Below are 14228 nucleotides of genomic sequence, written 5' to 3'. Positions count from 1 at the left end.
GGTTCCGCTAACAATACCAATTAGCACTTCCATAAATTCGAGACTTTTTCCGTTTCCTCGCGAATAATACTTCTGTGTCACGCCACCATGTGCACTCCACAAATTCTCATTTAACCGTGCGCGCGGTTTTATCGTTATTTTAAGTCTTCGTTTTTGCACACCCAGGAAATTTACTAAAGCACCTCGCTTCTCGTTATACCTGCGTTTATGTGACTGTTAATAAGCATCGCCATTTAACTTCTTGCTCTCTGTGTGTCTCTTATATTTTTAATTTATTGTTTACGAATTACAGTATCTATCTTTATGTGATACAAATACATTTTATCGTTCGAGGTTTTACGCATGTTGTGACATTTTATATGTCAAGTGAATGGTAAAACGTGAAATCTTTTCACACGTTTTCGCATAATTGCGAACTATTTTTTAATAATGGCGTCTCTAAAATACATCGCGAACACTTTCCGTTTCTTCCGTTACTTCTGTGACGAATTTGTGCAAACCGATGTGTGCAAAGTTTAATCGTATATCGCTTCCCGAAGAACAACAATACTCGTGAGAGAAATTGCATAAACTTCAGTATCTCCCGCAATATACCTAGAAACTAGAACAACGCAATAAAAAGCATTAAAAAATACTGAAATGGTGGCACGACTTTATGAAGAAAGTTTCGCAAAATGGCATGTCGAGTTAAGTCAGATTTATGATATAACCATAATGGATGGTATACGAAGAGAGAGCTTCGCGTTTGGATGACGCGCTTCTCTTACGTGTTTTGCTGAGTGCATTTGTTTGCACACACTGCGAATAAATACTTTAGTATGCATTAAAGTTATCCGCGAATAAATACTTTAGTATGCATTAAAGTTATCCGCGAGACGCAATTTGTCGCGCACACTCTCGAGACTTTTTTTTGTTTTATTTCCCCGAAAAAGCTCGTCGCTAATTCTTCGGCAAGTCGGACGCTAATTTAAGTGGCTTGTGATATTCGCGCGTATGAAAGACTCTTGTATTTTTTTTTCGACGAACTTTCGACTAAGTACTTTGAATCACTTACCTTCGGACGAATGCAGCGTAACGAAGATCCACGCGATCCACGTGACAAGGATGGTGGTGATTATTGTCATACTGATTAGTTTCGAATGATTTTTTTGTCGTTTAACTTTCGTCACGTACACGCACTTGGTTACAAAACCCACGCGAGCCGGAGTCCAGATGCAGACTGACTTGTCGTACGGAGTCCAGCAGGAGCAACACGACACGCATGCGTCCTAGCTTCCACGTGCCTGTCTCTTTCGTGTCTTTACCAGTCACAGGGACAATTGTGATTTCCCGGACATCCTCATTCTATCTCGTTACCCAGTGGGAGTCGATGGGCGCATCTCCAAATATATCGTGTACAATGTCGTCTCTTTTATCCCACCTACGCGTATTTATCTCGTTTCTTGTGCGCGCAATCTTGTACACGGCGCAGTTCTCGCTTATATTATTACGCAATTTATTCTTGTTTATCACCGTTTCGTTTAATAATGTCCGACGACGAGCACTTGCGACGAGCGTGTATTTCGTACTTCAAACATACAGACAAGCCGAGAGATAAAATTGAATAGCCGGTGTGAAATACGTATTGATCTTTACTACAGAAAGAATTCTGACACTCGAAGCAATTCTGCAGCAATTGAGTCGCCGGACATCCTCATTCGATATCGTTTATCACCCGATATAACATCAAGTGTTGTTTTTCAGATTGTTTGTTTCCGTGTAATTCCGTTGAAGGATAATTTCACGTGCGAGTTCAATTGCGACGACTTTTAAAACGAAAGAATTCTTTAAGCACAAGTTACAAAAATCATTTTATTCAACAAAAAGTTTATATTATCGGAATATTTAATAAATTTCTTTTTATCGTTATTAATTTGTGCATTTGCTCGAATTGCGTCGTTCGGTAACCGCCGCTTTTACCGTCCGATGCCTACGTGCTTTTGCGTGCAGCGCAAATAAAACGATCCACACATAAAATAATAAATGCGAAAATTGCGAGCTGATTCTTTTTTTGGACTTGACAAAACCGGATTTTATCGGATATAACAATGAAGCTATCCGGTTTATGTCATATACAAACGTGTAATATTGTTAGCTCGAATCTCCGTTGCAGCAATACGAAAACAAAAAGTCAAATTTCCGCGATCCTTTCGGAATCCCATTGCTCTACTGATTCCACATATTCTCTCTCTCTCTCTTTCTCTTTCGCGTCGGGAAAAGAGTGTCAGGCATCGCTCATTGTTCTCGAAATTAATGCCAGAAACCGCAACTCAGCCTTTGCAAACGGTAGCCGCGGCGCGCACACGCTTTGATAACGCGAGAGAGATGTACGGGAACAGGGGGAAACGGAATGGAAATAATTCGCCAAGCTGTTGAGGCAGCCGGAATTAGTATAAGCCGTTAGAGGTACGTCTCCGAGTCTCGGGCGTGCGTGTGGCAACATTTCTTCTCCGAGGAGAACGGGGAATAAGGGAAGAAAAAAAGAAAAAAAAGAAAAAGAGAAAGAGAGAGAAGCAAGAGAAATATGCAGAAGACGCAGATACGGTCAGAAAGAAGAAAAAAAGAAAAGGCGCTCTCCGAAAGTGAGGAAGAGGAGCGAGACATGAAGATGCGAGAGACCGACGCGGGAAGTGAGCAAACATATTCCATCGAACGAGCATCGTTAGCGCCGAGATTCAGCAGCCTTCGACTTCTAGCGCGTTTGATATGAATTTTTCTCCTTTTGCCGGCGGGCATTAAGCGGCGCGTTTTTCGTTTAGAGGATCACCTATGTGCCGTGAAGAGAAAAGAGACGGGCAGCCAACGAGGTGGAGCCGCGCGTTCGAAACGAGGAAGTCAAACGAGAAAACTTCGCGGATTAAGCGCAATCAAGTACCGATAATTCCCCGGTGAATCGTGTCTCTCTCTTTCTCGTTCTCTCTTCCCACGCTTTCTTTCTGCCTGCAGCAATTCGAAAGGGACATAGGACGAAAAGGAAGAATATCGGTTTAGAGAGAGGGAGAAAACTCTCTTCGCGTGTCCCAGCTCGAAGGAAAACCGAATTGTTCGGATTGGATGCCGTCGTGTTCGCAAGCAATGTTATCTCTTATCCGCCATCGACGTCCCGCGAAAGCACCCGCGGGCGTTATCTACCGAATTAATCGGGAAGTTCCTCGTCGTGGAGCCCTTCAACTATATAACATTAATTTTAATATCAATTCGACAAACTCGTGTCTCATTTTCCTTGATGGCGTACGTGGCTTCCCGGGTGCCCGCGAATTAATACGGCGCGACATATAGCGCGGTAAGTTGCGAAATGAAGTACAAATTGCGCCATCCGTTACTTGACAATTTTTTGTCGCTCAAGCAGCGAAGCTCTAATTTGATTTGTTACCAGGCAGTCGAATATCATTACTTTCTTTTCTTCATTATTATTACAATTAGAGAATATAGTATATATATGTCAGTCTAAATATGATTTATAACACAAGAACTCCACACAAATTTATATTTGGAAACTAAACCCACGAGGACCAATTAAATTTTAATGTTGGAAATACGCTATATAGCGTGCCTTAAAGAATATGTTTGCATTAGACACTAGTTAATTAAATTAAGCTATACTGTTATGCATATAAATGGGATTTCACTACGTCATACAAGCGAAGTGCATGTATCTAGCATATATGTATGCATACATGCATACATATATCGCGCTTCTCGTACCATAGCCCTCTCTATTTCAACGTAAATGTAAAGTAACACATTTTACTGAATACAAATTTAGATCAACTGATTTTTGACTGTACACGTATTTCTTGTACCAGTAGTAAACTTTTGTGTAACAGAGGCTACTTGAATTTATTTACAAAATCTTTCATAAAAAAATCCACGTGACTAAAGTAAGGTCGCGTGACAAGGAAGAGTTGTCATTCCGTTAAAGGTCAATGACCTCTACCGAAAGGTCAATGACCTTTTGTATATATATATATATATATATATATATATATATGCCGGTGTAATATATACAATATTATACATATTTGTTATAAACAATATCACGTATGTAAAACTTAATACTTGCATTAAGTATACACTTAATATCGCAGTAGTAAGCAATAAAACAAGCGCGCCGAAAGTGAAATATGAAATTTGCTTCGCAACTAAACCGGTTCAAAATTACCAATATAGCAACTGGCGTCGTCCTTATTCTCGAAGACAGACTACGAAACAGTAGCGCGCAGATTTTGCCGTTCAGCGAATCCTGTAAACTGCGCGATAATGAGGCTAATAATTCGCGCGTGGAAGCTTCTCACGTTCTGATGTAATTCACCCGCCGCGGGTACAAATGGCTCGTAACACCCCGCGCCGTTAATGTTAATATACAACGCAGACACGCACATACACTCTCACAGCATTAGATTTCTAATTCTAATAAATCCCGCGAGCGGGGCGTGCCTGCTTAGATTGCGCTCTCGTGAAATAACGACGAACAAACCCTGTAATTCTTTAACGAACAACCCGTACGTGAACGCGGGCACAAGTCACGCCGCGCAGTCAGGCCGTTCAGCGTGCGCGAGCGGATATTTGGAAATAGGGCAGAGGTTATGTCCTTAAAAATATATCTATAAAATAAGATAAGATAAAAAAAACCATGTCAGATCAGAGTGATTTGAAATGAACCAATAAATTATTAAGTGGCGTCAGGCGCACACAGCTTGAGTTCGTTAAAAATATTCTTCTCATAATGAAATAATTTTTGCGACAAAACGATCGAAATCTTTTGTTATCTATTATTGACTTAAAAGAGTGACGTTTGAAACCTTAATGATTCTCTGAAGCTTTCTAGTTTTAGTTTGTGTGTGGGAGCGCCCACTTTCGGATTATATTTGTTTGGTTCATATGCGAAAAAAACCATTTCTATTATTAAATTTATTTTTTCCCGCTAAGTTATCGCAGAAACTTTATTACTACTTGTTACGCAGGTTATATATATAGTTTATATTTCGGCACTCTATTTTACATCGTGCTGCGAAACGTAACAATATTCTCATATATAATAATTAATTACTTGATAAATTAAACTTTCAATATGAAATTCGTTAAATTTGCTAAATCCGATTTCACGTCACGCTTAATTTTAATACTTGAACACTTGCTTTATCAAATTGTATTTAAAATTTTGTTTATAATGCGGAAATGTTTTTGAATTTCTACTTTTAATATAAAATATATTACATCTATAGAGAGAAAGAGAGAGAAATTATTTTATATTCTAATTTATATATATACATATATATATATATGTGTGTATGTGTGTGTTTTAATATTTGACAGAGAGATCTGGAATTTTATTCGGCATGAATAAAGTTTTACATTTGTCGTTTTGCGCGGAGAATGTCACAACGCTCTTCAGAAATCATCTCGGAAGCATTTCTCCGCGTTTTAGGCCTCAGCTACTATTGCAATCACGTGTTATTGTTTTCGTGCGGTGCCTTGTGGTATATGCGAGCGATACATCGAGTGGTTGTGCAAGACAGTCGCATAGATAGGAGACAGCGATAAAACTGTATCGAGGTAGAAGACGCACGGAGCTTCGGTCTCGATTCTCTTCTGCACGAACTGGGGAGGCTGACGGCACCGAGTTATCTCACGAATTCCTGTCCCGTAATCCGGCATTTATACACACGCACGTTGCATACAGATCCCGGTCGGGTCTTCAACCGCGAATTCTCGAGGTCTCTTTGATTACACGTGCGAACGTAAAGCTCTTTTCGCATCACGTCGGTCTCGTTTTCAGTCTCTCTCGATTTGACGCCAATTATCTTCGAGCGGGACGTCCCGATCGCAGCAATAATCTAATAGTATTGCGTGTGTCAAAATATTCAATATTATGATTGAAAGTCGAGAAAGAGAACTGCATAACTGCGCGTTCGTATTGTATATTATTTCCCTAATCACATAATTGCCCGCCCAGTTTCTTCTCTTTTTCGATCTTCTCTGCGCAACCGCATTCCTCATTATCTCTGTATTATTTTATGACAAATAGCGAAGTAATTTTAGTGAGGTAATATACGTTTCGTTATTTTAAACGACTTCTGCGGATTAAAAGCGCAAAAAGTTCCCACAGTTTGAAATCGAAACGTCTGAGACGTTTCACGGCAATTCCGCGCGCTGTCGTATTTCCATGAAGCGTGTCACTTAACGGCGAGAGCGCCTTAAAGTTTTAAGACGACAAGTCGACGGAGGAAATTAAAGCACTTTTCAGGGAGTCTACCACACGGTCCCCGTAGAAGTAGCTAACGAAACAAGTGGTTAATGAATTATTGAAAGAGCCGTCTGCATTAGCTTTTTGGTTCTTTTCACTAAAAACTCCTCCGCGCGCTGCCGAGGCGAAATCGTATAATCGCGTAGGGAAACAGAACTCGTCTCTCTCTCTTTGAGAGACTCAAGTCTCTGTGCAATATTTGTCGTGGCGCGCGTAAACCACATTCTGCGCGCACGTAGTGTGCATCTCGTTATAGCGGTAAATAAAAGATCGCGTTAAATTATTATTATCGCGAAAACTCGCGGAAAATTGAAAATTATCGCGCGTGCAAAAATGCGTAATTGAAAATTGCGACGCGAAAAAGTATCACTTTATTGAATAGCATGATTTTTAATCGGCAAATTTCCAATCGCACCTGCATAAACAATGCGTGTCTCTTCATCGCGTGCCAATCCGCGCCTCGCAGCCGAGTCAACACGTCGAAAATATGAATTTAATATAACACACGGAGCGCTCTCTGTCAACGAAACCTTAATTCCGTAAAAAAAACTCAGCTACGCGGGAGCGTGCTTTTGCGCCGCGCTCGAAACGCACGCCTTTGGTCGCGCGCAGTTTGATTAAATCGGTTGGCATTGTAAACAGGAGCGTCCGGAAACCGCCGTTAAAACATTCACGCGTGAAATTCAGATGCAACGCAAAAAAGTACGACGCGAATCGAGCAATGCGCGCCGTTCGCTCTTCTCCGCTGCAAATCGACGCGACTTTTCTCTCTCTCTCTCTCTTCCTTTTTATTTTTTTTTTTTGTACGATTGAAGGAAAAAAAGTCGAAGCGATTCGCAGAGAATATAGTTCGAATTTCATTTAATCGGCCGGTGACAATCCCGCGAAAAGCGCACGCATAAATATATAACGCGCGCGTTTCTCCATTGCGCAATCAATCACCGCTGCATGCACTTGAATGACTCGTGCTGCTTGTCAAATGCAGGATTCGAGCGAATTAAACTTTGCGCGGGATGAAATATGTCCAATGCTCGGATGAGATACGTTTGTTTCGCGCCGTTCTCGCGAGTCATTCGTTACCTGCGTCGATTCGTATCTCGGTTGCATCACGCAATTGTTATTATTTCCGCAATTTTATTTACGAAACGCCGTTGTTGGCAAAATCTGTTAACGCCGAAGGAAAATCGCGCAAGACGTCATCGATATGTCACAGCTTCGTGAATCTTCGTCGCTCGTTTCGAGAAAACGGGGTGGGAATCATTTCACAATTTGTCAGATTGCGTTCGATGAAGGATGAATGTCATCAAGTGAAATATTCCGCTGAGCAAAACAGAAATATCCGTGAGGACTCGCAAAGAAGAAAAAGCGTCTTATTTTCCGGCGGATGGTATAAATATCAGTTTCTCGAATAGGAGAGAACAACTCGTCGCGCGCGGCCACAACGTGCGACACAGAAAGAGAAGGCACCGGCCGTGCAAATCCGAGGAAGCTGCCGGAACAAATGCGGCGTACACACATTCTTCCCCTTTGCCTCATCCCTTTCTAAAGCATTACCGCCGAGAAAGCAGCGAGTGGATCCTCGACAGTATTTCAGTGAAGTATCTAAGAAGTGAAATGAAATGTAGAAGGCCGGAGGCGTGACTCGAACTCGTATGAGTCGCGCCAGATGTTACAATATTTACTGCGAGGAAAGCACCTAACCACCACCCTCTTCCGACACACGTCCTCCCTCCCCCCGATACTCCGGAGGCGCTCCGTTCTCTTTGCGCACATGTATTCGCGATATGTGCGTACACTGCTTAATAATATTAATGTGTCGACGTAATTACGCGAGAAAGAACCGGCGATACGCGAGCTCGGTTTTTGTCTATATACACACCTTCCGTTAAACTGGATCTTAATAAAGCGCTTGGAATTATTAAGAGCTCGATATTTCGAGTTGCGTGTCGCTTTTCGAGAGCATTATTTATTTCCGAAAGACTCTGTCAGCACGGCTGATGAAGCTACGGTTAACTGTGTTACGAAATGTGGCGAATTATAATGTATAACGAGATACCATATTTTTGTATAATCGCGTTGCTCTTGCGAAAAAGTTTGTTCTTCGTGACAACATTGCGAATCATCTTTTCGGTTATACGTTACGTCCAATCGGTATTGAAAATAGCTGAAATAACATTCATCCTTCGGCGCGCGCCGTTGTGCGCTCTGTGAAACATTCAATCTGAAAATTGTGCACAACAATCGATGTGTTTGTGTGTGTGCGTGTGTACGTAGGAGATCTGTGTGTGTGTGTGTGTAGGTGTGTGTGCAATCGGCGAAAAACCCGGCGCAAAATAGTTTCCCATCTTCTCGAGCGGGGTATAGCGTTGATCGAACCCCGTTGCGTCAAGTGAAACTAGGTTAATTGACTACCATACACTCCCGGAAAGAGAAGAGGGCGTATTCCCGAAGGATACTCCAGAGCCTATGACCAACCTCCTTTCGCCTCCCCGTTCCTCGTTCGCATCCCATTACTTCCGTCTCGTGCACCTTCTCACGGATAACGCGACGTTCCCGCATTAATGTGTAATTGGTGGCGAGCCGGCGAAGATGACACGATACCGCACCATCTCGCCAAGAGGGACCGAGCGTCGTAGTGATGTAGTAGCAACGAAACCAGCTGGCGGCGGCGTCGGCGGCGGTGGCGGCATAGACATTTTACTCGCGGAAGACGCATGGTCCCTGCTAATATGACATTTGAAATATGGCGCGACTCACGGCCCGAAGATACGACCGGGAAAGGTGCGGCAGGGATGACGAAAAAGGGAGAAAGAACGGATAACGTATGCGAGGAGGAGAAAAGCGCAGCTGGTTAACAGAAGTTTACGATACGATCGGTCGCGGGAGAGAAATACTTAGAGAGATGTATAAAACTTATATTGTGTTGCGCCGATTACAAGCGACTTTTCAGCGGTGGATTTTAGCGCGTCGTCGTCGTCGTTTCTCCCGCGATGACAGCGGGATAAAGCTCGCGATTGAAACGCCGATAAAGAGCACGTATATTTTTGACGTTTATTACTTCTTGATACATCAATAGATTTTAATCGTGATATATATGTATATATTATATGAAATAGTAACGAATTGTAATTCAGAGATATTGATCGCGCGCGAGAGAAAAATTCAACAGTATAATATTAATATAATATTAAGTTAACTTAATCATAATTTCAATTTTTAGAATATAAATTAAACTGATTTCTATAGAGGAAACAATGGCACATATATATATATATATATGTATATATATATATATAATTAAAAAAAATTTGTTACTTCTGTCTTAAAGATGTATAAGATTCTTCTTTATGTCACAGAGTATGATTTTTCAAATCGTAAAATAAGTAATAAATAATAATATTCTTTTTATGATGGGATATTGCAGTTTTGTTTAGATAAGAAAATCAAATTGGACGATAAATTTTATATATAAAAGCTTTTTCCGCAGATTGTAGATGCAACGTAATGAAGAAGCTAAGAAATTGATGTTTATCTTTTACTTCGCGGTCTCTAGATTACGGTCGAAGTTATATAGACACAGTCTCTTCAAAGAAAGAGATTGTGTCAATTTCTCTTGCGAAGAAAACACGGTATGATGCGTAAACGTTGTGGCAGCTCAAAGATAGAAACTTCGATTTGAAATACCGAATGACGATTGTTTAGGCAAATTAACATGAAATGTTCAATTTATCAGTTCTCTCTGCGAACAGTGACATCAAATATCGTGTTATCATTGTTACGTGCGTATATATGTCGTCTGTTCATCTTCTCAGTTTTGATTAAAAAATTTTATAATCTCGATGTCTCATCTCTGTCATATTTATACGAAGATATACTCTTTCTCTCTTTTCCTATATTTTCTCTTTGAAAATTACGCAGTCAAACGATAAAAAATGCAAAACCGTAGAAATTTCGTAACAGTTTTTCACAGCTATTTCGCGCAACGCGTTCTCCATGAAAAGTTTCATATTTATGAATATATTTTTCTGCGCGTGAGACTTTTTTTTTTTACCGAAAATTCAAATAAATTCGCGCTAGCAAGTTTAAAGTTTTAATCGCGACGAAATTTGTCATTTTCTTCGTCGAGCAGACACATTGCTCGGAGTTTCGTTCAGAAACCGATGCGTTTCGCAGATAAGTCCGCGAAAACTTTCGGAGAACAGTCGTATCTTTTCGCGGTATCTGCGTCACCACATTGCTCGCCGATAGTGGCGCTCGGCATATTTATTAACATTTATTTCATTATCGTGTACATACACAACACGTAGCTGTTAGCTCTCTTTTCCCCCGACAACAGCGCTGTATTTCCGCCTAATTATCTGCACAGCTAGCAGCAAACTGAGTGTTTCCGCCTATATTACTGCGCGCACTGGTCGTTCGATCAATGCCGTCGGGATCCACGCGTATACATGCGTGTGTGCGCTGCACGCGCTCTCGTATACGCGAGTATGCGCGTATATGCGTGTAATGATGGCTAAATAATACATCATTGCCCGTTACACGCTCGCTCAATGATCGAAATGTCGCGCGGATTGGCGATCCATTACCAAACCGCGGGCGACGAGCAGCGCGATGCTACCCGGAATACGTCGGTCATCGGTGAAAATGTTAGCAAGATGGAACGCGCGTTCAACAACGCTCGCATGGATGAGATTTATCGAACCAGAATATCTCTCGGAATGCTCGTATTTAAGATGTATTGAACATTTTGCGAAAAGAGTGAAATATAGAACGTTATGTGGGTAATTCTCAAAAAAACGTAATCTCCTTGGTATATTGACATAAAAAACATAGATAAGTTTTTTATATTGCATAGTTACGCGTTCATATTACGAATGGTGACTTAAAAATGGTATGAAAAAAACATAATTCATCGCTATCCGTTAGTTTAATAATAATTATTTTTTATCAAAAATGAAAGTTGAAATTTACGCGTTCACAGAGAATCGCTCTATATAAATTGCAATTTACCAAAAATACTATCGATTTGATGATAAAAATATAAAAGTCCGGATAAACTTGAAAACCTTTTTTATCTTTATTATAAATTTGATTGTATATCCCAGAATTTATTTCTAAAATTCTAAAAATATTACTTTTCAGCATAAGTAATTAGTTTTTTTTTTTTTTTTTTGCAAGTCGCGTGTCGATTATTGTAACGTTTGTAAATTCAAGAAGGAAATGCGCTCGTGCGAGGAATGTACAAGTGCAAACGTCAGATGCTCGTGATTTCTTCGAAAAATATGAACCTTTCATTGAGTGCGCGATGCCGAATTTTCCCCGGCAACGTTTTTCAAAAACGGGGAGGGATCAGGCCGATCCGGATTACGAAACGCGAATCTCGAGGGGATTGGAGAAGGTCTGAGTCAAAGTGTAGACTCCGTTATAGTCGAGCGGCGTGCACTCGGAGAGAGCGAGAGCGCCGTGTCGATTTATTCGAAAATCCAAGAAAGTGGCACGTTTCACCCGTTGTAAGGCGCCTCGCCACCCTTTACACCCCCGCGGGTGACGTCTCTCTTTCTCGCGCCGCACATCTCCGCGCGCGCTGTCGCGCTTTTTCCGTCGCGCGATCTCTTCTCTCTTTCCCCGGAGCGCCTGACGCGTACTACAACCCTCTACTCTCCCCGTGAGGTTTAGGTATTCCCGTAGCAAGCTTCTCTCGTAGCCTCGGAGCCAGTTTAGCGTCCTCTCTCGCGCCCCTATCTGATTTCAATGTGGTTCGGTTACGTGCCTCAAATCAAAAACACGAACGTTATTTCTGCACGTGGTCTCCACTTTTCTCGTTCTCCCGCTCTTTGCCCGCCGCGTTTTCTCTTCTGCGTGTCACCAACGTTTTCCCGCTTTCGTTTCTACCCCTCCCTTTCCCGTTTCTCTTCCCCGCCACACACCACCACTGCCAATCTTTCCGCCGTTCCGTTCGCTATCCTACCGACATTTCTGCTTTCCGCGCCCGAACAGCGGCGTATCCACACGCTCGAGTTCCATCTACACATATATATACACACACGCGCGTTAGCTTATAAACTTTTATTTTCGGAAACGAGGAAAGAGAGAAGGAGAAAGAAAGAGAGAGAGAGAGATAAACAGAAACGAAAAGAGAACGAAGTGGGGAAAGAAGGTCGTTGTAGGAAGCATGCGCGGGAGAGGGATAAAGTGTGGGGACGAAACGATTCGAGCGGGAAAGAGCGTATGTTCTGTCAAGCTGTCGCTGAGAGGGAGCTCGCCTGCCAACTTATGGGACACGTACAATGCGAGCCAAGAATATTGCAGCGTCTGTCGTCCTTCTACCTTTCGCCGTTCGCCCTCTCTCTCTCTCTCTCTCTCTCTTCTGTCCCTTCTAACGTTGACGCTTTTGCGGGAGCCGCACGTAAGACGCGCGCTCACGAAGAAGAAGAAGTTATCTTCTATCCAAATATTGAAATGTATTTAGGAGAAGGCACATGAGTATGTGACACGGCCGATTATTCCTACTGACGCGATTCATCTCTCGCCGAAAACGTAGAACACCTGCTGGTGAAACGCGCGCGTCGATATCCACGGACATTTATAAAATATGGAATTATGAAACGTGTGTCGCGCGAGGCGACGAGAGACTAATACGAAAAGTTCGAAGAAGTTAAAATATTTAGAACAAACTTTTCTTCGAGATGTGTTAAAACTGTTAGAAGAGAATTATCTTAAAAACTCGAATTTTTTTTTTTTTAATTCTATCCTGCGCAAATTTGAAGCGTACTTATTATGCGTTAGAATATTAGATACATATGATAAATATATGCAAGCTATTGTTGAAAGTCTGGAAAATCGACGGTAAACGCGCGGTCGTTAACCTGAGCTTTCAGTATTTTTAACTGATGATATTATAATACAGGAGAGACAGAGAGAGAAACGTACACAGAGAGAAAAGGACGAAAACGACAACGCACAATATCAACGGCGCTTTTGTAGCCAGGTAACAACTACTTGACGCGTTGTGGTTGTGAGCTGAAAACGGCTTTCGACTTGTTTTCGCCGTATTTATATTTTATACGCGGTATTTTCATATGTCATTTTTATAAAAAACTTTTTCGTATGAAAGTTTTCTTCTCTCTATAATATAATGCTTTCATTTAATTTTTACGCAAGCGCGCGATTGCGCCGTCTATTATTTAAACCTTGATGCAAAAAAATACGAGAATAATTCTAAAAATTTTTTAAGTGAGAAAATTAACAAATATTACGCAAAGCAGTGCACAAAGGTGAATTAATTTGTATTAATTTTTAAGTAGTTGTTTCAAATTGCATTTCTCAAGCATCGAGCTTATTTTCTTCCCGTCTTGCTTCAGAAGAACGAAAGCCTCGACAAAGTAATAATAGCACGCAATAAGATAATTTTATATTAGTAGAATAATTCAATTGTTAATATATAAAATAAAAGCTTTTCTCTTTTATTGTATCATTATATTATGTGTACTCGAATTCACTTCATATTAAGTGATTATGGCGTAATTATATTCTTCGTACATAAAGCGACGTTGCATAATAACATTAAGGTCAATCAATTCATCGATTTACGTGGTTGTCATAGGAACGGAATTCCGCTGCACTTAATCGAATTATCCATCTGTCCCGAGACATCTCTATATGTCGCGAATTACAGATAATTTTGATAAAATACATAAGTGCAAAATACATAGGTGTAAGCTACATTCGGTTTATTCGTCGCATATACATAAATTTAGCAATTTAGAAAGAATTTATTTACTTTTGAAGTAAATAAATTGATGAAATGTTGAAGTGTCAGTAAATAATTTCTTTAAAAAAAAATAGTATCTTTTTCTTTTATGATTAATCCATATAACTTTGTGCAGGGATCACATTTCAGAGAACGTAGTTTGCAGATTAATAATGCCTGCGGTATAAAAAA

The 14228-nt window shown here is 40.9% G+C and overlaps 2 protein-coding genes across 2 annotated transcripts in view; one reads left to right on the top strand and one right to left on the bottom strand.

The window, feature by feature from the left end:
- The window catches only part of LOC109852188 (neurotrimin), a 163002-nt gene extending 161535 nt beyond the window's left edge, over nt 1-1467 (bottom strand). Inside the window, exon 1 of the mRNA XM_020423112.1 lies at nt 1055-1467. Within this exon, the coding sequence (XP_020278701.1) occupies nt 1055-1124 (70 nt within the window). The 5' untranslated portion in view covers nt 1125-1467. The remainder of the gene's footprint in view (nt 1-1054) is intronic.
- Nucleotides 1-14228, top strand: part of LOC109852190 (platelet endothelial cell adhesion molecule-like) — a 363548-nt gene that overhangs the window by 40392 nt on the left and 308928 nt on the right. The window lies entirely within an intron of this gene.

This window comes from Pseudomyrmex gracilis, unplaced genomic scaffold (assembly GCF_002006095.1).
Source record: "Pseudomyrmex gracilis isolate BER0280 unplaced genomic scaffold, ASM200609v1 scaffold_25, whole genome shotgun sequence".
In the NCBI taxonomy this organism is placed as follows: Eukaryota; Metazoa; Arthropoda; class Insecta; order Hymenoptera; family Formicidae; genus Pseudomyrmex; species Pseudomyrmex gracilis.
Note: the sequence above shows the minus strand (reverse complement) of the source record. Positions and strands in the feature narration are given on the sequence as shown.